The 26,785-nt window shown below is 37.5% G+C and overlaps 2 protein-coding genes across 2 annotated transcripts; both read left to right on the forward strand.

Annotated features, from left to right (window-relative positions):
- Positions 1-212: 212 nt before the first annotated feature.
- Positions 213-26,430, forward strand: LOC583588 (ORM1-like protein 2). The gene is made up of 4 exons (XM_783492.4): positions 213-383; positions 18,077-18,444; positions 21,122-21,270; positions 24,217-26,430. Exons 2-4 carry the CDS (start codon positions 18,238-18,240, stop codon positions 24,350-24,352), a joined length of 492 nt encoding a protein of 163 aa, XP_788585.1. The 5' UTR covers positions 213-383; positions 18,077-18,237; the 3' UTR covers positions 24,353-26,430.
- Positions 11,901-14,352, forward strand: LOC593818. Its single transcript, XM_795691.5, has 2 exons — positions 11,901-12,280; positions 13,133-14,352. Exon 2 carries the CDS (start codon positions 13,133-13,135, stop codon positions 13,970-13,972), a length of 840 nt encoding a protein of 279 aa, XP_800784.1. The 5' UTR covers positions 11,901-12,280; the 3' UTR covers positions 13,973-14,352.
- Positions 26,431-26,785: the final 355 nt, after the last annotated feature.

The following is a 26,785-nucleotide window of genomic DNA, read 5'->3' on the forward strand; positions in this document are numbered from 1 at the left end:
CCCGGCCTATCCCAGCAAACACACAAGACACTGCAAAACATCCTTGAGCGTTTATTTATGTCCCAAGACTGCTTTTCTTCCCTGTTCTTCTGTTAATTTTCGCATTTCCCCCTTTTTAAATTTCCATTTCTTTTTGTTGGGTGAGAGGTACCATAAATACGCTGTCGCGCGCCCTTGCCAAGTGTTACAAGCTCACTAGCTTCAGTTGATATACAATGCAAAAGACGTGTTGTTGCAAGCTGTAATTGGCAGACCATCTATCTCATCAATAATATCTAAATAGCTACGTACGTACGTACAGCAGCAGTTTAGAAAAAATTGATGACCATTCACTTTGCTTCGACTTCTCTTCACTTCAGGCTTCAGCTGTATTTTGTGAATTGGTAAGTCACTGTGGACTGAATATTAGTGTGTTTGGATGGTGTTAAATTACTAATCTAAATGTAAATGTCTTTTAAATGTCAGTTTTTAATGTTCAAATTGCAACGTCAGTGTCCGACTCCGAGACTGACCGTTTCACAATTTCAGTGTTTGTGTTTCAGTGTTTGTGTTCACTGACTGAATTCGGCCGAATTCAATTAGTGACTGCCACCCACTCATGCAATGCAAAGTACGTACGGTAGGCCTAGATAAGTAGATAATTTTAGGTTATTTTGGCAACATCGAATTCTGTAACTGTCATCCTTTAACCTTTGACAATGACATAAAAAGATCTAGAGTCTAGTAGAGTCAGCGCTTGTTCAGAAACCTATCCCAAATTTGATCCGTAACTCCGACATAGTCGTAGAGATAGAGTCTAGATCTAACTTAAGTTAATCTAGGGTAGCGCGCCCAGCATTCGGTCAATTCCCAGTATTCGGTCAGACAGCCGTTTCGACAGCTGTAACAATTTTAAAAATAATTTGCGAGCCACGAAACTTGCACAAATCAAGCAGCTGAACAAATTTTCTTAACTCTCAAAATTAAATCAGATTTAGGGCCCCGGAAAGATCTCCAACTTAGCTCAAAATTGGTCAGTGTCGCAAGACTTTCTGCACTTCTGCGTTCTCTTAGCACATGCGCTAACATGCATAGCCATATGTAGAAGTCTATTGCGAAACAACTGCGTGTGCTGTCGCAATGAATTTAGTATGTGTGTGAAGAGAATCACTTCCGTGTTCACTTCATCGCAGTGAATTTGCAAATGACGCACTTGCCGATGTGCGAGAGGTATTTATACGATACCCTTGCCATGCGGTATCGCTCGGCCAGTATTCGGTCAACGCATTGACATTCAGTGCTTTATCGCGCAATTGTGTGAAAATAGTGCGCAAATACGCTTCGCTCTTTGGCAACGGAGATACCACGCACAAATCGCGTGACCGAATTCTAATCGGCGCGACCGAATTCTGGGCAGAAAAATGCTCCGTCTTTTTTCGGAAGTATTTTGCTTATCGTTATTCTATATTTTAAGTGACTATAAAATCCTGTTAGAGGAATAAATTTCTTTTCTTTTGATGGGTAGATTGCCAAATAAAAGAGGTAAGAATTCAAAATATTAGTGATTTCCCCTTAAGTGACCGAATACTGGGCACTCTACCCTAGTCCTTAGATAGTAGACCTAGACTACTAGATTTAGATCTAGATCTATCATCTAGATCTATCATCTAGATCTACTAAGACATCCCCAAAATAGTAAGATCGCCAAACATCAGACACTTAAAGGGATCGTTTAACAATGTTAAAGAGAAGGTTGAGTTCTGGGAAGAGGTGAAAAATAATTTGTGAGCATTACTCATTCTTATTATGCAAGTGTGGAAGAACATCAGTTAAGACATGTTCCCTGAAAAGCATGGCTCTTCAAATGCCTTCATATTCGAATTATGTCATGTAAATCGTAAAACTCGGGGGGTAGGTTTTTTACGCCACGTGTTCGTGTAGTCCCATATACATCTTTCTATGTACAGTGTTTGTAACTTTACCAAGACTTGGCCAATTTCTTATCATTTTGATGATTCCAGAGCCTTGCAATACACACAAATTCTTATATGCTAGATGATCAACCTTTTCTGGTCGATTCCACACCATTTCTTTCACAATGCAATCGCATGACCAGAACTCAACTTCATCTTTAAATCTGAGATACACGGCCCTACGTGTTATCAGTGTCTGTGATATGGTGGAATATTGAAGCCCTAAAAAAATTGCGCTTCAAAATGATCAAGAAGTGCCTCAAAAAAGTAAAAATCTTTGAGTGACCGGTTTTACCATACTCGTTTTCCCCAATAGACTGTAGTGTTATGAAACCGTCAGGCGAACGGTTTTCAAAATTTGTAATTCCAATCATAAATAGATCTAGACCTATCTTGATAATCAGACAGGCGATCGGCTTGTAAAAGTCATGGGGTTCCTGACTGACCTAAAGCTTTATAATTATCATTGCATCATGAGCTAAATCCAGAATTTTGTTTCAGAATCTGAGACAAAGTTACCGGATCCCTTTAAAACAAAACGGGGGGGGGGGGGAATTAAATTCTTTTTTAATTATTGAAAGACCAAATAGATCTAGGTCTAGTAGACTAGACCCTAGGCCTATACTATTATTGTGCAAATACTGTTTATGTAGATCTAGATCTAGAGTCTAGGCCTATGTCATGTAAAAGAAAATTAGTAAAGGAAATTGTTACCCGTCGAACCTTTTTTCATTCCAAGCTTTGGAGGTTTGGAAACCGGATCAAAAATCGTAAGACGGGGGTAAGTTTGACTGCGTTGATTTCATGAAAAAAAGTATTATCAAATGACACTCAATGTTGCCTGTCTGAAGCTTGGAAAAGCACAATCTTCCGGTAGGGGAGTCGGCGGCTGGGGAGTCTATCTATACCCCTAGCTCCGAGGTAACGGCCGCCATTAGAAAATTGTACACACAAATCTTCTGATTTCCTGATTTGGCTTAGACCAGAGTAGAAATGGGCTAGATTTAGAATCTTGCCTGTTTTCGACCAAGTGTCTTCCAGAGCTGACAACTAGTACGGATTTCCCGCAATAGGTACGGAAATCATTACGGCAGTACGGAATGTTGTCTAAAAATTACGGATTTTTTTTGGGGGGGTGGTGGTGGTGGTGGCGTAAATATGATTTATCGTAGCGAGTGCTGTGCAGTATGGTGGCCATCCAACACTTGCTGAGAAAGAAGGAAAAGTATCAAGTATTCTCTTAATAGAAGCCAATTTTCATGGAAAACTGATGTGTTGTGATGACCTGAAAATCAATATTTAGCAACTTTGTGAGAGTAAAATCACCACAAATTCAGATAATGATGCGCGCATGCATCCACCCAGTTTTGGAGTGCTGTTTTTATAGGTTCATAGCGCTGCATAGGAAATTACTGATTTATTCCTCAAATTACTGATTTTGAGCCTTGTGATTAGTGATTTTCTGTTCTGGAGGTTGGCAGCTCTGGTCTTCCAATTCTAATTTCCAACGTCAGTTGGAATCGCTCCACTTTGGCATGAGACTTTATTGCCAACATTACATCTTTAATTGCAGAATTGAGAGGAGCTTGTGAGTGTGTCTTTGAGTTTGTCTATGATGTTTATTTAAAACGTTCATCATCCATCCATCTCAATCCACTTCCGCCACAGTTTCTTCCAGACCCCACCTTTCCATGACCTCTCTTGTGTTCTTTATATCGGACATTTTTACAAGTGATGTAAAATCTAAATTGTTGTTTTGTTTCAGTGCAGGGATTCGAATTGTAATAACAATGGATAGCACAGGTGTATTCGGAGTGTACTTTCACAATAGATGTACATGTTACAGAGATGCCAACCAGTATGATTAAATTGTATTTAGTACGATAATAAGAGTGAAATACGATAATACGATATCACCTCTTAAAATACAATTTTTCAACAACAACAACAACAAAACAACAAAAATCTTCTTTTTTAAAAATAAATTTAAAAACCCATAAAAACAGCGGAATCGCATAGAAACCCAAGTAAACCCGTGCAACCCCAAAAAAAACTTTGCTGTACAATTTTCTCATTAAATTTTAATGAAAGAGCAAACATTTTACTTGACCGTACTTACCAGTAAAACATTTTTCTGAAATTTTACTGGCCCGGGGCCGACGGGCCAGTTGTTGTGTCAAGTTTTCGTGAAAATCTGATTTTTCTCTCCAAAATCTGATTTTTTTTTTAGGATACTCAGTCTGTTTTTTTGTGTCAAGAGGTTGGCAACTTGGCATCTCTGATGTTATGTAGTGGTTAAACAATGACAGTTATGCAACATTTATGAATTACCGGTATATTTTGTAACTAGTGACCATTAAAGGGCAGGTCCAAGCTATTGTCCCCTCTGGGTGTCAAATTTCATCTTTATATATATTTAACAAACTATACCTCATTTTAAAGCTGAAACTATGAATTTTATGAATCTGATAAAAAAAATTAAAAATCATCAAAATACGAAGAGTGCCAAGGTCACGAACTTCGATTTGTATTAATTAGCGTGACGTACGGGACATTACATTTTTATTTTTGTATCTCATTTGAATTATTTGTTTAAAATTAAATATCTCAGGACATGAAGACCATCATGCTAGAAAATAGGAAAAAAATATAAAAACTTTCAAAATTAATTAATTATGCAAATGAGGTAGGTTCCAAAGTGTGATGTCCCGTACGTCACAATTTGATCATAATTTGTTTAATTTTAATTATGAAAATAATTTTTTTTTTTAAAGATATTCTAGGAAGTTCTAATTTAGATGAATACCTAACAAAAAATAGGTTTAACAAAAATTTCAAAAATTTTGTGTTGATTACATAATCAAATTAAGAAATGTGACGTATGGGACAAGTGTGTGACGTACGGGACAACCCCATATAAAACCAATGCGAAATGTGAAAAAGGAAATGACCAAAAGGAGTATATATACTGTGTTAGGAAACTTGTTGTATACAGGGATATATGAACATTCCAACTGGGTCCCTTCTAGGAATTTACTTGTTTGTACTTTTGTTGTTGTTTTATGTAATTGTTGTTAATGTAATTAGTCTTCAAGCCAAACCCCTGGTATTAGGGACTTTTAAATTCGCACGAAGACAATAGGTCTATGCTACGATCGACGTCCTTTTAAAGCACTGACTTGAATGGAAGTACCACGTATCAGTCCACGCAAATCTAAAAGTCCCTATTTTGCCAGTTGATGTCCCCAACATTGGCAGGATGCTAAATATGTAAATCATAATAGTGTACTAGTTCCTGGAATGAGTCTAATAAAATTATATGGTAGTGGATGCACCAGAAGCTGGCTTTTACAACTCATAGATGCTGCAGGTAAGAATAGCACATGTATGCAGGGCTTGTAATAAATGGATTCCGCATCTAAGAGGGCCCTTTGAAGCAGTCCGTTGCACCGAGAGTCTTTTTTCCCCCTATCATAATCCCGTTAATCCCCCACCCGGACCGCACAGCTCGTAAATCTCACTCCCGAAACTGAGTGACATAGGGCTCGCGAAATGCATTGTTGGAAATACACATCGGCTGCTATCGACAAAAATGGCGGCGTACAGTAGGGAAGAGTATTTGGTAGGCGACGATTTAGACTTTCTGACTGATTTTGAGGAAGATTTTCTTGAGCCTGGTGTATGGGAAGTTGGAGACCAATACAAGTTATGCACGTGTGAAATTCCATCAACGGAAAATCTTATTCGTTGCAGCGAACCAGAATGTACGGTTAAATGGTTTCATCGTGAATGCGTAGGCCGCTCCATGTAAATAGGCAGCATTTGAATACATGAATAGTCAATACACTCACAACATACAGTACAAATGCACATAATCATCCCGATGCGGTTGATCGGCAAGTTTGACAGTAGACTCACAATTTTAATTTTTAAATTATTCTTTCTAACATCAGAAAGTTGAACAAATTGTATTTTAATGCTCTTTAGGTGTCATCAATCGTCACTATAGTACTGCCTTTGAATGAAATCAGTTGAGTTTTGTACAGTGGTGTTTGAAATGTTGAGAGTCAATAGCACAACTTTCAATACACGGCCAGGGTAGAAATGCAGCTATGTGTGTTTCCACCAACAACATCCAGCATGTACAGCCCAGCGAGCACGGCGGCTTTCGCGTCGCCGGCCCGTACTCGGGGTGAAAAGTGGTGATGAATTGACAACTTCTAACCCTCATTAAACCAAATGCGCAATTATACAACACAGTTTCATTTAGTTATTTTAAGAGATAAACTTATGGACTACCTTCCTAGCTATGTAAAAATTTCGGAAACTTTCGGAAAATGTCAATAATTAGAAGAGAACGTGATGATGATGAGAAACTTGCATTCACTCTAACTCACGATTTCCTTGGTCGATTTCGCTGGTTCAGATGGCTACGTCTTCAGAAGAGTTATCCGAGCACAGCGAAAGCATTTGATAACCAATAGCAGGTTGCCTTGTGCCATAAGTTGTCGATTTTGTATTTTTGTCTGTTATAGCTATATACATCTTCAATAAGTATGACATCATTTTCTCGGTGACTCGCATGGCTTCAAAGCCTTTTTTTTACGACCAAGTGTTTGGAGAGCTTAGGGAAGCAGGCCGCGTTGCGTAACACTTCGTAACATTTGGATCGCCAGAGGGCATCTGTGGTCTGATAAGGGCGGCTGTTGATGGATTTGATGGCTGAAGAGGGTTACATTACTTGTTGTTAAGCCAAGTTAATCTTGAATATCTTTCCCTCGGGAAATTCTTTCGAGACGGAATCTCCATTTAAAGTCTCACCTCCCTGATGTATGCTATCAAGCTCTCAATGTGAGGTTTTTTGATATTCTATTTAAATGTCATATATTGATGGTAAAGGATTACAGCATACACTGTACATGTTATGGAGCCAGCTCGGGAATTCTGATCTCCTAAAAACTAAATCATAACTTTTAAGGAAGGATAGCCTTTTTGAGTATTTCACACTCTCACCCACTTAAGATTTTTATCACTTTTACACCCATGCATTTTTGTTGATTTTGCTTTAAATTAATCTTTTGAATTGTGGAAAAGGTCACACAAACCTTAAGGGTTTTAATTTCTTATATCTGGTGGTGTTAATAAGATGTTTTAATCAATACGAAATACATTCAAGATTTATATTTTTGTATCCATCTTTCACAAACATGTAGGCTACATTAGTGTACATCAAAATTCTTGAATATATGACAGCAACATATACATGTTCTAATCTGTGATAAAAGGATAAAAAAAGACAATATGTCCAGCATTATCTTTGAATTCCTTCAAAATTCTATGATATTACTATCAAGTAATTCAAACAAGCTATGAAGAAAAGACTTCATATTTTTAATGTATCTTTGTTCACAAACACTTAGAGCATAAGAAATGTTCTTTGACAAAATATGATGTGCCGAGTGTGCCTCTGTGTTTCAAACAAGTTTAAATAAAAGTTTTCAAGTTCAAGTTCATCTTCTTCATTAATTATTATTTTAAAACATTTTGCAATGTTGAATGGAATGGATAAAAGAAATGAGAAAAGAAGCATGACTGCACATGATAGATGGGTAAATGGAATAAAAATGGTAATATAGTGTGTATGAATATTAATTCAATTTGTTTTCTTTGTTAAAGTAATATTTGTATTGATTTACCTCATAAATTAACACGGATGATATTAAGTGATGGTCAGAGGATCTAATTGGGTTCTAAAACACTCTAATTGTCACTAATTTCAGTTAAAATTGTTCACATTAAACAAATTTTGACGAAAATTCTTCATTTCAATGCATTTTCCCATAGGGAAAAGTTGTCCCGTACGTCACGTGTCCCGTACGTCACATGCACACATTTATGTTTTGGTATATTACATAACAACGAAAGGTCAGAAAAATATGGTAATAGTTGTGATTAATGCTTGATTCCATAATGAATTAAGATATCATTACCATAAATCTCATAACTTAATAAATTCAGAGAACTTTTATGATGAACTTATTTTTGAAAAAGTCAGAAATTCTCTGGTCCCGTACGTCACGCAGCACATTAATTACATTAAAAATTAATTTATGAATTGGTCAGAACTAAAACTTTCCACAAATGAACTAGCCCATAATAGCCACAGACTCATACCAAAAGATAGTCATATAAATAATGTCATCCATTGTTATTTCTTGTTTAAAGTCTCTGAATGTCCCGTACGTCACAAAGCAAATAGCTTGGACCTGCCCTAAAACATCCACCCCTGAAACAAAAGATTAAACAGTATTTAGACTACCACTCCATCTTTATTTGTCTATTTTAACAAGTTTAAAATGCACAGCCATTAGGTCCATAGTTTGCTACATTAAATCAAGTATATGGAATAACACTTGGTATTATTATTCTACCGGTACAATCAAAGAGATACCATTGTAATATCCTCCTTGGTACAATACACTATGTGATTTTCAGCCTTGCAGCTTGGAAGTTTATAAATCACATATTATACATTGTAGACTGCAGACTGTATGTTTACTTTGATAATATTCAAGTAATCTAGACATCTTATGAAGTATTGAGGCCACTCCTTCAAAAGTTTGTTGCAACCATTGTATAGAGATAAGAAGAGTATTGACTCTATGTGAGGGAAGTTCCTTGAACTCTTGAGAAATATATATAAAGAGTTTTATTCCAAAAGGAGCTAAATCCATTGTTATAACTTCAGAGAAAAAAAAGGATTTGTTTCCCAGATTTCGTACAGGCGTCTATGGAAAAGTGATATTAGAAGGTGCATTTTTTCATGATTGCTCCCAAAATTTAGGTAAATACTTTTGTTGAAAGACGGGTACTTAAAGACCGTCAATACTACTGGGCCAGAAGGGATTAGACCACACAGCGAGGTCACTGACAGGTGGCTATCTCATTAGCTCAGCTCTCAACTAACATAAGAAAAAGAGGATCATGGGGGACCAACAGGCACCAATTGGGGATGTTTTCTATATAGAGGGAGCAAGAAGCTACAAGTAGGACAGTGCTTTAAGTGAACAATGTTCTAATATCAATAACTCCATTTCCATCAAAAGTGGATTTAGCTCCTTTTGGAATTAAACTCTCCATATTTAGACCAACAGTAAATACTTTTTGATAAGTCAACAAGCTGGTTGTACATATATCACTTCAAACTTCAAAGTGACTTTGCTTTGTGTATGCAATTATGGTAGGAAATGAAATATTCTCCCTTAAAGGTAAAGACCAGTATTGGAAACGCCCCAATTTAAAAAAAATGAAATGGAAGCTCTCATTACTTATCATGTGAAAGAATATGTCTTGACTAATACATGATGATAAAAAATTTGCCAGGAAAGCGCCTACTAATTCATATGTTTGGTAAATTTGTTTCTCTCATGGTCTGTGAGAGATATAGGGTAGTTCCATATACATCTTTCTGTGTATAGTGCTTGTAACTTTACGAAGAATGGGCCAAATTTCTTATCATTTTGATGATTCCAGAACCTTGCAGATGCTAGATGCTAGATGCTAGATGATCAACCTTTTCTGATCGATTCCACAACGTTTCTTTCACAATGCAATCGCATGACCATAACTGGTCTTTACCTTTAAAAACCCAATTGTTTTAATGATGATGATAATTACATTAGTATTAATAATAGTAATAATAATAATGAAATTAATAATAATCTGCATCTGTCTGTGATGTACAATCACCAGCATCTGATTGTCGCTTACGTTGGGTTTGGGTCAAAACGCTAAACACGCCTAAATATTGAAGTGTGATTCGGCTACAAGGTTTATAATGTCTAATGAGTCCAATTTGATTTTAAAAGTTTTCATATCAGGTGAGTTTCTGGTTTCCTCATCTAGATGTTTCCATTCGGGGACGGTCTTGGGGTACAGGGAATGCCGGTAGCAGTCTTTGTTGGAACTAATGAAATGGTATTTATAAGTTCCCCTTTGTTTTGTTTTATACCTGCATCTACTTGAGTTAGGGAGCTGGAGAATGGAGATAGGTCGATATGTTGCTGGGTGTTAATCCATGCGTTTCCTTATACAATGCAGTTAGTCTGGCTTTGGTTCTGCGAACTTTCAAAGTGTCCCATAATGGTAATAATGATAATAATAATCATATTGATAATTATAATAGTTTCTATTAGTAGTGAGATAAATTATCACCTTTTTTTAAATAGAATTTTTTGACTTAGAAACATACAAAGCAAATGTTATTAGCAAAACCTTGGTTTTCTTGATCTTTTATTGTGTCTTTTGAAAAATAACATGTTTTATTCATCTATGATCTATTTATTTCTTTATTTCCTCTTTTTCTTGTTCCTTTTATTATCATTTTCTTATTATTGTAATGATTATTGTTATTATCATTATCATTATTATTATTCAGTTTTCAGTTTTCTAGTAGTTTACTTCATATGTCACATTCACATTCACATTTATCACATAAATCATAAACAAATACAATAAATGAATAAACAATAAGAATGAAAAAGGATTCTTTCAATAGGTATAAACAATACATACAACGATATCTAGCCATGAAAGTATAATAGAGTTGAGCAAACGTACAGTAATAAACACGTAATGGCACAGTATTCAAACTGAAATTTGGCAGAGATATTTGCAGTATATGAGAGCATCAAGTAAAAGGGTAGGCTTGTAAATTGTAGATTTCCTTATAATTTAAAAGCACTCTTTTTTGCATGTCGGTTTATTAAACCCCGTCTTAATTGCAAAATAAAGTTGCGGTGACGCCCGGACGACATTTACCCACTTATTTACCCGATTAAGACGCGTCAAACGGGGTAACGTCCGGCAATATCGAGGTAAATCTCATCCTAGACGAGCCAGGGTGATATTTACCCGGGTAAATTACGTCATTACCATGAAAAAATGTATACATGTACACAACGCGCGCCAGCTGATGACGCGGGTGAGGTTTTTGCGGATGGCTGATTAAGACGGTGTCCAAAAGCTCACCCCGTGTTTTACGATCAGACCCCCCACTGTTTCTCATCCACATATCGCTCGGGTGAGATCGATGCAGTTCTATTAAGACGGGGCTTAATATTCAAACAGAAATATTCAAACAGAATGAAATTAGTATCATTATTATTATATTGGTACTTTATTAGTTGTATGAGGAGGAGGAGGAGGTGTATATTACATGTAATTAATATACCGGTAGTTGATTTTGTTGATGATGATGTGGTCATGATGATGACCACAAATATTAGATAATTTGAAAAAGCCATTGAAAAATCGAAATAGTACCTTTTACGTCATATTTCAGCCAATGCCGATGTTGGCTTTTTTGTTGGCATTTTCGTGTTGGTTATATTACGCACAACCAGCCGGCCCATGTATTGTTATTTTTAATAAAATAATTAATTAACGGTCACCATATTTTTTTGAAAATGGAGCTGAATTGGAATGATCGTATTGGCTAAATTTCACACATTTTGGGGTCTAAAATTAATTTCATAGCAATGTTGGGTTTTAAAACAGAACTGAACTATCCCTTTAACTCGTTTGCTAGATAGGTAGTTACTAGTTACGTAATTGCTTTTGAGTTTGCCTTCAGAGAAAGGTTGACTGGTCCTTTAGTAAAATATTGAAATGAAATGAGAAAAACAGATCATGTTGACTTTGATTTATATGTAGCCCCCCCCCCCCCCCCCCCCCCCCCCCCCCCCCCCCCCCCCCCCCCCCCGGGGAGTGTGGGGGGGGGGGTTGCAACACTTCTCTGGCTGCATAAGGTGTCATAAAAACACTCACTATACTAAGTTGAACACCCCTCCTTTTGCAGTGGATCAGTCCAAACTTTTGACACCTTTACCCTGAGCCTGCATAAGCGTGTCATATGCATCTAGGGGCTTTGTGTGTAAAGTGTGTTCTGTGTATATGACTGGGAGTGTTGTATACACTGTACAGTGCAATGGTGTTATTTGAGCATTGCACCTGCACTTTAACTCATACACACTCCATCCACACATACTGAAGGAGTATACACAGACGCACAACATGTCTATGAGTTACACTGCACTGGAGAGAGTGTGTGAGTGCTTTGATACACACCACAGAGCAGACATTTTGAAGGGCTGTATGATGTGCTGTGTATGTACATGGTGTTATGTGTACACTGCACTGTCTGCTAATGTACTGCAATGCCAAGAGCTGAAACGAAGCAAGGTTTTCACTTCAAACTTATATTTTAGCTCTAAAAGACCTGCAGAATTGGATTGTTTGGAGATTTTACAGAAGTTGAATCAGTTGTGGTGAGTATGAACAACAATTTCTACCCTCTTTAGTAAGAATTATGAATATGAGAGGGGAAAAGGAACCTGCCTTAAAAAGAGAAAAGTGTAGTACTAGTACTAGATCTAGCTGACCATAACAATTAACATACAGCCTAGATCATAGATGTTTATAATAAACGAGTGAAATGCTATTTCTGCTCTTTGAACATAGATTCGGGTATACATGCAGGAAGTACAATATTAATTAAAGCTATTAGTATAGCCTATAGGCCTACCCTAAATAATTAATAGGAATAATGATAGGGATATTATGATATATTGATATTATGATATTGATATTAATGATAATTGATATTGATTATAATAACAATGATGATATTGTTTTTGTTGAACTATAGTACCAGATCAAAATTTAGATTCAGATTATAACAAATCTTGATCTAGCTTGGTTTAACTGAAGGTCTTTTTTTCATAGGAATATTTATTTGCTCTACCGGTACATTATATTGGAAAAAACTTGTAACACATTCAATATCTCTGAAAATGCCAATGTGCCTTTGACATCTTTCGCAGGGAAAGAAATACTTAAAATTTTGGGGGCTACTTTTCCAGCTTGCTTGCATGAAAATAGCACTCTTTAATTTGTTTTGCAGTGAACTCTATGCAAATTTTGGGGGCTCTTTTATGACTTTCGGGAGCTCTTTTGGGCATTTCGGGGGTTATATTTTTTCACTACATAATGGTTGTATGCAGATATAGTTCTGATCAAAGTTACTGTAGATCTAATTTAAAACAACCAAAAATTGTGCCCTTTCAACAACTTTCATTAATTTATGTTTTTACTTTCCTCTTTAACTCTCTTGTTTCAAGATGGATATCGTGGAAGTATCTGAGAACTTGTCGAAAGAAGAAATGGCATCTGACAAGGCAGGGCTACATGACAGACATAATGACATCCAAGAAGAACACGCAGAGGTGGTTGTGGTGCAAGCTGGTTTACCAAGCGTGGTTGAGAGTGACCAACAGATGGACGATGGTCAAGAATACCCCTCTGGTTACTTCACCGACCCAGACATGGCTCCCTTGAGGTCACGATCAACCTGGCCGGAGAAACGAATCATGGGCCTCCTGGACATCTACATCAACGAGTATCCCGTCTACCAGAAGGCGAAGATGGAACGCCAGATCACCGAGTTCCACGATTACATCGGCCAGATCGTCAACACCGATGGGATCCTTGTGGCAGGGCTCCTCAAGAACCTTAGCAGAGAGTACCGCAAGTTGGTGAACCGTGGCAGCGGCAGCTCCTCCGGACCTCTCAAGTTGCGAGGGTCCAGAGAGCTGTTCCAGAAGTTCGAGCAGTACTACCAGGTTTACAGCAAGTTAAGCCCACAGGACTCGGGGGCAGGGAAACCTTTATCCAAATTCTCAAAGCCGAAACTTCCGAAAGGAAAAGCCTCTTATCAGGTGATGCCAAAGATCAAGAAACTGAAGAAGACCCCAAAGCCGATGCCAGAAATGACTTCATTCAACGCGATGATGAACCCTGTTGAGGTGAAGATACCTCCGGTTGCGGTCATGTCAGACAAATACTGTCAAGAGTACATTGAAGTCATGAGAGAACAGAATCACGCATTGCTAGAAATTGGCAAGGAACTTCGCCTGATGCGTATGGGCTACTTCACGGAGCATGAATTGGCGATGGACTGAAATCCTTATAGAGTCAAACATGTCTACGGCGATCGCCCAAGGGAAACACAAAAAGTGGTCTTTGTAGACAGGTGGTCTTTGTAGACAGGTTCCTTTAGTACATGTTTCAATGAGAAACCATGTTCAAGGGAAGCAAGAAATGTGCTTGTTGTAGACAGGTGGTCTTTGTAGACTAAAGCTGGTTTGACTGTATCCAGATGAATATCAAAAAAATGCATCCATTGAAATTTTTTACAAGTCATGAATTTGAACAAACCTAACAGTGTGCCATGTACATGTACATGTAACAGCATTCATAATGAATGTACAATGCATTGTTTTTTGACAGGCTAATACAGCAACTAGCAGTCATTACCTGGAGAATATCATTCTTCATACTGGAAACATGGACAATGGAAGTTTTTTTATTGTTATCGGAGATGAGTAATATGCATATACAACAGGGCTTAAATTAATCGAAGGCCATGGCCTTTTGATTGGCCTCAATGCCCCTCTCATTGGCCTTGGAGATTTGTTGTGCCCTTTCAAATTCTTCCTATTTGTGCTGTAATATAGGAATGTGCCCTACAGAAAAGTGGCCTTGGCCTAAAAATATTGAAATTTTTAAGGCCTAAAAATATTGAAATTTTTAAGGCCTGTAATGTACCTGTCATGTGGAGAAAAAAAATTGATATAAACTTGGTAATTAATGTGACAGGGGTTGGATAAGATCATTAGAGGCCACCTCAGGAATAAAATAGGCAACAAATCTGAAATAAAGAGGTGTTTTTTTAGGTTAAACTAAGCATGTCATTTGTACAGAGCCAGAAGGTTTTAGTATTAAGTGTTGGAGTTAATAATAATAATAATAATTATCCTTGCTTATATAGCGCCTAACACTTCCTATGCAGAAGTCTCGAAGCACTCTACAATAATTCAGCATAATTACCCTGGCTTTAGCAGTGCAGCTGTTATGCGCGCTGCGTTTCAAGGAATAAATTCCTACCAGGTACCCATTTACTTCACCTGGGTGGAGTGTGGCAAATGTAGATCAATGTCTTGCCAAAGGACATTAACATCCTTTTGACTCTAAGTGGACATTGTATTGTACGCATTGTGTTGTAATCTTGATGAAACAAGCAAATCCTCCATGCACAGTGAGAATTTAATGTCATTAAAATGTGGTCTGCAGGTGTGTTACCTGGTTTCTTTACTCCCAATGTTTTGTGAATATCCGAACCTCCCTGCACTTTGCTGGCTTCCTAGGGAGAAAAAAAATGGGGATAATACCTGTGCCATCCTGTGGAATATGTTTGATGTCCATCGATGTTTTTAATCTGCTCGACCATGATCTGCAGATAAGTCAGTAGACACTGTGATGAAGAAAATTAAACATTTAAGAATTTTTTTGTTTTCCCAACAAATCCCAGAAAATAGCAGAAATTCAAAAGTGTTACCAAATTAGTGTACAATGAGTTGGACTTCATTTTGGATTATCTTGGATGGGCTATACAACTATTGCAATATTTCTCATTGTCTGCAACAAAGGGCACACCTTTGCTTTGACAGCAAAAATCATCTCGTACACAACGCACAGAGATTCTCAATTTTCTAGCTGATACGAGGTCACAAAAGGTCATGTGACTGACAGTTTAGTTAATCAAATGTTTGTAAACTTGGTTTAAAAAGAGGTACGAGAAGTCTTGAAAGGAAAAGTCACAAAGTGTCGTATTATACATGTAGCATGAAATGTTGCTGTTAAGAATACAAAGGTTTTTACTCTTTTTGAGGCGCAATTCTTTTAGGGCTTCAATATAACGCCTTATCAAAGACACTGATAACACGTACATGTAGGGTTGTGCATCTCAGATTTAACATTGTTAAACGATCCCTTTAATTAGTTTTAAAACATACATGTACATGTATTAATGCAAGATTACCAGTAGCAACTCAAAAGAAGCAATGTAGACTACATTGTATGGGGTTTAATGTATGTCAACATTGAATACTTGAATGATTAAAATCGTCTTCACATTTTCCTGATGAAACTTGCAAACTTTGCTTGTTCTAATTTAAATGAGTCATCTATTATTTACGACCCAAATTCTCAGTCTCAGATAATAAATGTTTTATTATGGTAATGTTATCATTGTCATGGTATTTAATAGTGCTCCGCTAACATGGCGTAGTATGATTGGTTGTGCAGAAAGAGACAGAGAGAGAAACAGAGAGAGTGAATGAATAAAGAAGAGAGAGAGAGAGGGAGATAAAGAGAGGGGTAGGATAAGGCCTAAAATAAAAACTTGTTGTATTGCCCTTTGGGTGTCAAAACATGGGTAGGTCGGTCAGATTTTTTTTTTTTTAACTTTTTTTTTTGTCGCCCTCTTAGGGTCGATATTTTTTCAGATTTGAATGTTAATGTTGTTTTTTATTCTTTTTTCCCTGCCCTCTTTTGGCTGATATTTCCCCCTTTTTTTGAGTGCTTCAATACATCGTCATCATTCCATTGATATCTTTTTCATCTCATAATTATCCATGGTTTGCACGAGTGAGCATTTTGGAATAATTTGATTTTCTCCATTTAATATCCCATTTAAACAAACAAAATACATGTTATTTTATTCATTAATTAAAAAAAAAATCTAAAAAACGGTTTTAATTTTTTTTATTTTTTAAATGCCAACCGTAGATTTTTGGGTCGGTCGCAAAGGGCAATACTACAAGTTTATATTTTAAAGGCACACTGTCCTACTTGTAGCTACTTGCTCCCTCTATAGTGAAGACTTCCCAAATCAGTGCCTGTTGGTCCCCCATGATCCTCTTTTTCTTATGTTAAATGAGAGCTGAGTTAATGAGATAGCCACCTGTCACAGTAACCTCGCTGGCTCGCTGTGTGGTCTAATCCCTTCTGGCTGAAGTAGTAAAGCCTACCTTTAAGCCTAAGAGGAGTGTGATGTGATGGTGAGGAAATTGATAATTTCATGTGTGCACATACAGTATATGAATAGGAGGAGTGCAATGTATGTGTTTGATTAGAAAGAGAAAGTGAAGGGAGGAGGTAGAGAAAGAACGGTATAATGTATGAAATTATGAAACGAACCACTCGGATTTGTTTTGCATAAATATCGTTCAAAAGGACTGCATGGAATTCAATAATCAACAACAACTATGAAAATATGCTGCTTGTAAGTGTCGGCTTGCATGGTGATGTAGATATACAGTAGTAGGCTTGCGGGTGCACCCGCAAGCCTACTGTATAACTATGATAATGGAAATAAAACAATAACATGAGTACCTGCACATGACTGCATAATGATATAATTGTACATGATTTTCTATTTAATTACTTTTGTAAACATTTTATTCATTGTATTTGTTGGTGTTCGACTTTTTATACTTTGAATTTGAATTTGTATCTTTTTTAACGCAGAAATAAAATCAATCAAACAAAACAAACAATAATAATCATAATTATCCTTGCTTACCGGTATATAGAGCGCCTAACACTTACTTTATCAGAAGTCTCTATTACGCACGCTGCGTTTCAAGGAATAAATAAGCAACAAAAGAACATATGATATCATTAAGAAAAAAATGACTTAAAGGTAAAGACCAGTATTGGAAACGCCCCAATTTCAAAAAATGAAATGGAAGCTCTCATTACCAATCATGTGAAAGAATATGTTTTTACTAATACATGATGATAAAAAATTTGCCGGGAAACCGCCTCCTAATTCATATATTTGGTAAATTTGTTTCTCTCATGGTCTGTGAGAGATATAGGGTAGTCCCATATACATCTTTCTGTGTATAGTGCTTGTAACTTTACGAAGAATGGGCCAAATTTCTTATCATTTTCATGATTCCAGAACCTTGCAGATGCTAGATGCTAGATGATCAACCTTTTCTGATCGATTCCACAACGTTTTTTTCACAATGCAATCGCATGACCATAACTGGTCTTTACCTTTAACCTTCCATATGTACAATTGTATATGATAGCCTATCATTTTTTGTTTGTTTCTGTTGCTCACTATCATTTTCTAGTATTATGATACACATAACTCTCTTTACTCTTGTACATGTTCATGTGCTAATAATTTCAACATAATTTTATCATTTCAGTGTAACCCAAGACCAACTAGACAAAAGGTCTTTTGAACTACCTCCTGTCCTGCTACACCAAAGCTCATCTCTTGCCCGTTATAACAACAGGTGATCCCAGTGCCTGACCTTTCACCTAGGACCCCTACGCCTTTGACCCTGCAAGCGACCTCACCCACACGATGAAGCTCGAGAAATCGCCCAGCTCAGCGAGCCTTACGAACGGGGATGCCGCAGATAAGCCCAGTACCTACCACTCCTGGTTGCACAGCAGAGGGGTGTGGTTCTCTTACATTGTGGGCGTGTACGGCATGCACCTTTTCCTTCTCAGTTTGCCTTTCTTCAGTGTCAGCACAGTGTGGACACTGACAACTGTGGTACACAGTGTGGTAAGTTGAAATGAAGGTTTGGTTTGTACTAGTAGCCCTCTTAAGGTGTGGCACTCTGAGGGTGTGGCTCACTCAAAGAAGGGATGAGACACTTGATAACTGATACACAATGTACTGAATGTGTGGCTGCCTAAAGCGTGAAGGCAAAGTTAACACACTGTGAACAGTGGAGAATGTGGACACTAACAGCTATGATACTCAACGTGGTAAGTTGAAATGAAGGTTTGGTTTGTACTAGTAGCCCTCTTAGGGTGTGGCACTCTGAGGGTGTGGCTCACTCAAAGAAGGGATGAGACACTTGATAACTGATACACAATGTACTGAATGTGTGGCTGCCTAAAGCATGAAGGCAAAGTTAACACACTGTGGACACTAACAGCTATGATACTCAACGTGGTAAGTTGAAATGAAGGTTTTGTTTGTACTAGTAGCTCTCTGAGGGTGTGGCTCATTCACGGAAAGGATGAGAAGCTTAATGACTGTGATGTGCTGAAGGTGTGGCTGTCTAAGGGTGCATTTATCGTGTCTTGCCACTAGATATGTACATATCAAACCCCACTATTGAACCCCACTATACGATCGGGATTTGCGGGATGTAGCGTTTATCGTCTCTTCACGATTCAAAATAAAGGCATTGTCTCTGCGCAGCTGCTTTGCGCCGTTTGACCCAGGAAGCAGACAGTTTCTCGGAGGTCAACTAGACATGCTTGTACAACAACACATGGCGCGCTATCTGGGAAGGTATGTGGGGTTCAAAACAGCTTTGCGTTTATCATCTCTCAGAAACGTGATTCTGGCTGTATGTCACATTCAAAACACACCTTTTTGCATCTTTAGATATGCCCATGTCTAAAGACGTTTAAAAAAAAGCTTTGCGTTTATCACTTTCAAAATTTGCCTGAAAGATGTTTGAGAAACCTAGGCTTTCTAGGCAAAAATTTGGTCAAAAAAAGCACCCTAAGACATGAATGCAAGCAATAACACAGTATGGAGACTGTGGCCACTGACAGCTGTGGTAGTCGGCATGGTAATGTGAATTGCATGGTGCTACATTGCATGATAATCTGTGGCTGTCATAGGATGGATGTAGAGAAGGCATTAAGCCCATTGTCTACAACTCATGGTTGCAACACAGATGGGCGAGTTTTAGTGAGAGCACAGTGTAGACACTGTGGTAAGTTGAAATCGGGGAGAGGAAATGTATTGCAGGTTAGCGTGTGGCTCTCTTTTAGAAGGCATGAAGGTAATTTTTGCTAAGTAGAATTCAAAAGGAGGGTGAGGTTGTCTCCATAGAACATGAAGGCAAATTTAGCACAGTGTAGACACTGAAAACTGTGTTACACTTTGTGGAAAATTAAATTGCATATCAGATTGTGGCTTTCTCAGGGAATCTTTTTCTTTGAGAAGGAATGAAGGCAAGGTTAGCTAAGTATGGACACTAAAAACTGTGTTACACATTGTGGAAAATTAAATTGCACACCAGATTGTGGCTTTCTCAGGGAATCTTTTTCTTTGAGAAGGAATGAAGGCAAGGTTAGCTTAAGTATGGACACTAAAAACTGTGTTACACATTGTGGAAAATTGAATTGCATATATCAGATTGTGGCTTTCCCAGGGTGCAACTCTCTTCAAGAAGGCATGCGGGCAAGGTTGGCTCAATGTAGACATTGATTGTAACTTCACTGCACAGTTTGAGTACATTGGCAGGGTTTGGTCTGACAGGATGTAATCAGCTCTTAGCTCCCATGGATTTTTGCCCTCCCTAAACCAGGGGTTCTTGGGCAAATACCCTTTGAAATTCAAAATGATTTCCTTGATATACTGTACATGTAGTGTGGATACATGTATGGTGGAAACATGTAGTATCGCACAGGAGCATTAGCCCTGGTTTTCAGCGCTGCTGAATATGCTGCACAAACATGGTGCAGGAATACCAGAAAGCTGGGCTGTGCACTTCATGATGCCATGCGGCTCATCACTGGATGTCTCCACTCTACACCCACAGATCTCCTCCCAGTCATTGTAGGAATTGCACCACCAAGGCTACGCCGAGAGAATCTTACAGACAAGCTGACAAACAAATCCCTTGCTGATGACGATCACCCCCTACACAATAACGACATAATCCCAAGATTTAGGTCGCCAACGCCTTCGATCGCGTCGACCTCTCTCCTGACATGCAACCGCCCTCAGCAGATCAGACTTAAGCCTAATCCAAGAGTGGGACAAGAGCTTGGTAGGATGGCTCGCCCATGACAGTTCACTGTTTCCCTGGCACTAAAGCTCTGGCTGGCTCAGAGCTAATTCAGAGGAATAGGGTAACCGTAACACTCATTAGGCTGCGAACTGGGGTTGAAAGATCCAATGCCAATATGTACCGTTGGGGACTTCGGGAATTGCCGGCATGCATCTGTGGTGCAGATGAGCAAATGGCAGACCATGTCATCTACAACTGCCCTGTTCTCAAACCTCCTGACGGGATGACTGATCTGTCAAGCCCAAATTATGCACACGTCAACTGGCTTACCTAGCTTCAAGAGATAACTTGATATATGATACTACTACCTCATACGAAAGAAGCTTAGAGTACTTGACTAGTTTAATTTTGATTATCTAACTATCGTTAATTTTAATCGACATTAAAACTGATTTGTGTTTCTTTCCATCCTTCCTGCAGGTGACATACTTCTTTTTCCACCATGTGAAAGGGTCCATCTGGGCAGACAGCCAAGGCAGCGAGAGATATCAGACGCAATGGGAACAGATAGACAACGGAGAGCAGTTCACATCAACACGAAAGCTTCTCACCTTGGTTCCTGTTCTCTTGTGAGTATATTATCCTCAAAATATCCTCAAAATATCCTCAAAAGGCTGGTCAGACCGTAAAAAATAATGATAACAATGATGATGAATTGTTCCCAAGTTGTTCCCCTGTTGTAAAAGTGGTACAAAAAAAATTGGAAATCTTAGAATGTTGGGCTTCCTGGGGTAAGTTTCAATTGTTGTAAAGAAATGTTTGGCTTGCAACCATTAGATGAAGATCGCATGATTAATCTTGTAGTTGAAATATGAATTCAGAAGGAGTCAGGAGAGCTGAGTTAAATTGATTCTAGATCATCATGACTGTGCCATTGCCTGGTGCTAGAGTTGTTCCCCGGCAATCAGCAGATTAAAATCCAGCTGGTTCAAAGATTTTTTCTGACTTTATATGCTTTTTCCATCTTTATCTATTGGGTGCAAGCCATTTTTTTTCTTCAATTGAATTGGAAATTGTTTAAGGTCAGACGTCGACGGTTGTGGTATTAATTGGTATGAGACTCCATGGAAACAGATAGTCAATGGGTATCAGTTAACACTAAAAAAATACTCACTTTTTCATTATATTGTGAATACTCTTGAGTAAATTCAGAACTTTCAGAGCCGGTCAGACCGTAAAAATACCAAGAAAAATAATTCAAATTATAAATTGTCTTTAAACCCCATCTGCACTAGTTTGGCCAGGAGGGATTAGACCTCCCTGCATGGTCACTGACAGGTGGTTATCTCATCAAATCAGCTCTCAATTAACATAAGAAAAAGAGGATCGTGGCACGAAGAACTTTGCGCATTGAACGCTGTACAGCGAGTTTACGCGCTCTCATTGGCCAATCCGCTCGAGTGGCTTCGAATTTAAGTGCGAGGGGAACTACTTTACTTAAACGCAACTTAGCGCAACTTAAGTTCAATGGCAAAGTCAATACATAATATTACGTCACACCACAGAGATTTTGACACGTCCTGCTTTAAACAGGTGACGCCCTTCACACATACATGTAACTGACGCACACACGGCATTGCAAACACATAAAATAGAAAAATCAACAAACATCTCAGAATAAATTTCCAGTTTGTACCTTAAATATGACGAAAATGAGAATCGTTCAAACTTAAAGATAAAGACCAGTATTGGAAATGCCCCAATTTCAAAAAATGAAATGGAAGCTCTTATTACCAATCATGTGAAAGAATATGTTTTGACTAATACATGATGATAACAAATTTGCCGGGAAACCGCCTACTAATTGATTATATTTGGTAAATTAGTTTATCTATTGCAGTGAAAAAAATACACGGGGGCTCAGGGCGAATTAGCCCCCGAAATGCCCAAAAGAGCCCCTGAAAATCAGAAAAGAGCCCCCATAAATTTGCATAGAGTTCAATGCAAAACAAGTTTAAGAATGTTATATTCATGCGGGCAAGCTTGAAAAGTAGCCCCCGAAAAATAAATATTAATTTTTTCCCTGATCTATTGGGATGTGAGAGATAAACGCACGTGTCGCGCACGTGTGCGTAGTCCCAAATACATCTTTCTGTGTACAGTGCTTGTAACTTTATGAAGACTGGGCCAATTTTCTTATCATTTTGATGATTCCAGAACCTTGCAGTACACACCAATACTTATATGCTAGAAGATCAACTTTTTATGATCGATTCCACGTTTCTTTCACAATGCAATCGCATCACCATAACTGGTCTTTATCTTTAAAAAATAATTAGGTGAAACTTAAACTTTAGTGAAAATACTTAAGTGAAAAAATCATAACAAATAGAGGGTGTGACTGAAATAGCATAATTTTGGTATCGAAAAAAACGGAAAATCGCAAGCTTGTCCTCACATAAATATCTTATAGCATTGAGTGAATAGAGAAAAGCAATAGCCAGTCTGAAGGGCCCATGTCGGCTAGGCCAGGCGCCAGCTTATGAAAATGAGGCTGAGATCAGATGAGCGATCTGCGCATGCGCTAATTGTAAGCTAAAGTTCTTCGTGCCTGTGGGACAAACGGTGATAGCTTAGGCATTGTTTACTAAATAGAGGGCGCAAGTAGCTATAAGTAGTGCCTCAGATTCTAAACAAAATTCCGGATTGCCTCAGATTCTAAACAAAATTCCGGATTTAGCTCATGCTGCAATCATGATAATTAACCTTTGGGTCTGTCAGGGATCCAATGACTTTTTTAAGCCGATCGTCTGTCTGATTATCAAGATATTTTTTTTTAGCACTTCATGATCATTTTGAAGCGCAATGTGTTACAGGCTTTAATATTACACCATATCACAGACACCGATAACCCGCTGCGCCATGCTTCTCAGCTTTGTAAAACTGGAAACATTGTTTAACCATGCCTTTAAGTCAGGTAATAATGTGGAGCGCCAGGAGTGTCAAGTCTGACAGACATGAGCGCTATACAAGAATCCACTATCATTATTATTTAACATACAAGCCTTGAAATTACATTGTAAGGGTGTATTATTTTCGGTCTACCAGGAAATAGTCAACCAATGTAAACAGGAAATGTCACACTTGTCATTTTCATTTCTATTCATAATGCCGTACACTCTGTATACTATACACCAATACTCTATGAATTAAAGAAATGAGGTAATAATCAAAAAGCTGTTTATATACATGTATGTTGCATAATGTACATCTTATCAAAGTATGAATAGGTAGTCAAGAAGTGTTCATTTAGAGTTGTCCTTAATTATAGCTTAGGATAATCTGATAAATTTAATTTATTTTGTCAGAGTTAAGTGAAGTTTCCCAAAACATTATCATGTGGCAGAAAAGAGGAAAGCTCATTGATGACCAGTCTTCATTGATTATAACAGGCTTGAATAAGAGTGTTGTGACTCATAACCATTATTTCTTTGTTTTCTTTTGTTTCATTCATTTACTGTCAACATATTACAGTAAATTACATTAATACTTATTTTGTTATTATTGTTTCACAGATTCTTCTTGGCAAGTTTTTACACAAAGTACGGCTACTACCATTTCTTGATAAACTGTGCAGCCTTGCTTCTCGGAGTCGTCCCCAAGCTCCCCATGTTTCACGGCTTCAGGTTGTTCGGAATCAACAAGTACTGAAGCTAGTAACCACTTCCATCCCACTTCTGCATTCTCTATGGTGTCCTTGAGAGAGCGATGGTAAATGAAAAGACTTTAGGAGGCAGTCCTACAGGAGAGGGTGATATATACTGATCTCGGTAGAAGTTTGAGGATGATCACAGACTGTTTTTTAAACTACAATCTTTCCACAGCCTTTTAATGAATAACAAATCGTTATTTGTACGCTTCAGGTAATGTGTATAGATCTCTGATTTTGTAGGTCATATGTTTGGTGTACGGTATAGTGAATGGATCGACTGTGAAACTCACCCAACAGTATTGTGCTGGTTCTGAATTGAAGCTTTACATGGAGGGAAAAGCTGATGAAATTCAACAATTTATGGAGTGGTTCAAATGATGTATCGCTCATGGATACGGAAACCTTTGAAATATAAACTGTGTAAACAATAATAATTACTGAGTCGGATAAACTACATAATGTATAACAGTTGCATATAATGCTATATGGTTTAGGGGGAATTGTTTTTTATTTTGTCTTATAAAGAGAAATAAATGTGTGCTAGATTTGCCGAGCTTAGCTGGCACATCGTATATTTTGATTAGCTTCATTTTATTTTCATTTTTCCGCACTTCAGCATATGCAAAATGGGAGTTCAATGTTACAATTACATTTATATCATGACAAGAAAACAAGATTTATGAACAATCATACTCCTTTCTGCAATGGGCTCCTTGTATTATGTTACTTTGTTCAAGTCGTGTGGTAGGTGTGTTTTTATTTTAGTTTTTTTTTCTTTTCATTCCAGGAATATAAAGGATTATAAAGATAACAAAGAATACAAGAAAACTTTAATCATAATGAATACAATAACAACAGAAAATAAACCATCAACTAATGCCTGCGGATCACCAAAAGAAAACAGCTTTCTATATAAGGCTGTCCTCATTAGCCGATGATGTAATACAAAGAAAAATCATTATCAAGAAGATGAAAAGAATTGAAGATTACAGATATGAAATAGGTTGTAGTGTAGTTTTCAGAGAGAGAAGCTGCCCTGTTTAAAGGATGTCTGTCTTGCTTTTGTATTCTGTATTCTGCTTATAATGCAGGGCCCCCGTAACTTAGAGGTTTGTAATCAATTGCTTATTTAAAACCGCGATTCTGATTGGTTAATGGTCAGCCTTTTGAACAATAAGAGCAAGCAACAATGATCTTCATTGGCCATTGTCATTTTGCAATTGATTGCAAATCTTTTTTTTTCATTGGGTCCTGCAGTGGTGATGTCAGCTAGTGTAAAGAATTAATAAAATTCACTTTACGGTTTGCAATTTGTTAGTGAGGTCATCTTTATGGAAAGAGACTTTTGCGATTTACAAAAATACAGTTGAGATCTGATCATTTAACAGCATGAAACTTCTACAACTCTTTACTTCTCGTGAAAATTGTGAACATTTGATGCATGCAAATTTTCCGGTATTACATTAGCAGGCCCAAGTAATAGTGCCATGGCTAATTTTGGCTACTGATCATTTTTGCTTTTGCCCTTTCGTTTTCTGACATACTTTATTGCAGTCAGTTGCAAAGATACATATATTTTGCTCTTGTTTCAAGACAATTATGTTTTCTTATTCTTTGCTGCCGATATCGTCATTGTTATTAATTCAAGTTTCTGACCCTCTCCTTCCGAGTACCGGTAGTATAATTACCAATTGATTTTTATAACATTTTAAAATATATTTTGGGGATCTATCAACTTATTTAGGATATGTAATACTAAACGTAAGAATAGATCGTTATGTATTCAAGAATTTATCATGCGATTATGATTGAACAAACTTCAAGATATTTATAATGTTCTTTTTTACATTGTTTAATTCATGGTAGAATGCTTTACATTTTGCTATAACAGGTCAGTTCCACACACTATTGTTGTTTTTAAGTCAATTTTTATCTGTTCTTTCTGATGAATTGCAGTGTAAATTTAAACATTATGATTGGGAGGGGTTGATAAAATTTGAGTTATCGTGCTAAGATTTCCCAATTCCAAAATGCAAAGTATTTCGATTAAAAAATTCTTAGTTGCATGGTCAGACAATATAGGTATGCAGTATCCTTATTTGACATTAATTCAATGCACATATTAGATTTGTATGGGTGTGTGTCACAAAAACTCTTAAATGCACAACTTTTATACATGCAGGAGAGTGTATAGTTTAAGCTTTATACTTGCTTCAGTTTTACCTGCTGTTTCAGTCGGAATTTACTCAAAATTAAATCTGGGGGGTGTTTAACAAAGCCTTTTTTCAATGAAAAATGACAAAAATCAGTGACAAATCTGCTGATAACCAATCAGAAGCAAGGATTTCAGTAGCTTATAAAAAAAACTGTCATTTGTCATTGATGACAAGTTTTGTGAAACGCCCCCCTGTACACAGATGGTATACCAGCAT

This window comes from Strongylocentrotus purpuratus, unplaced genomic scaffold, assembly GCF_000002235.5.
Source record: "Strongylocentrotus purpuratus isolate Spur 01 unplaced genomic scaffold, Spur_5.0 spur5_scaffold_19, whole genome shotgun sequence".
In the NCBI taxonomy this organism is placed as follows: Eukaryota; Metazoa; Echinodermata; class Echinoidea; order Camarodonta; family Strongylocentrotidae; genus Strongylocentrotus; species Strongylocentrotus purpuratus.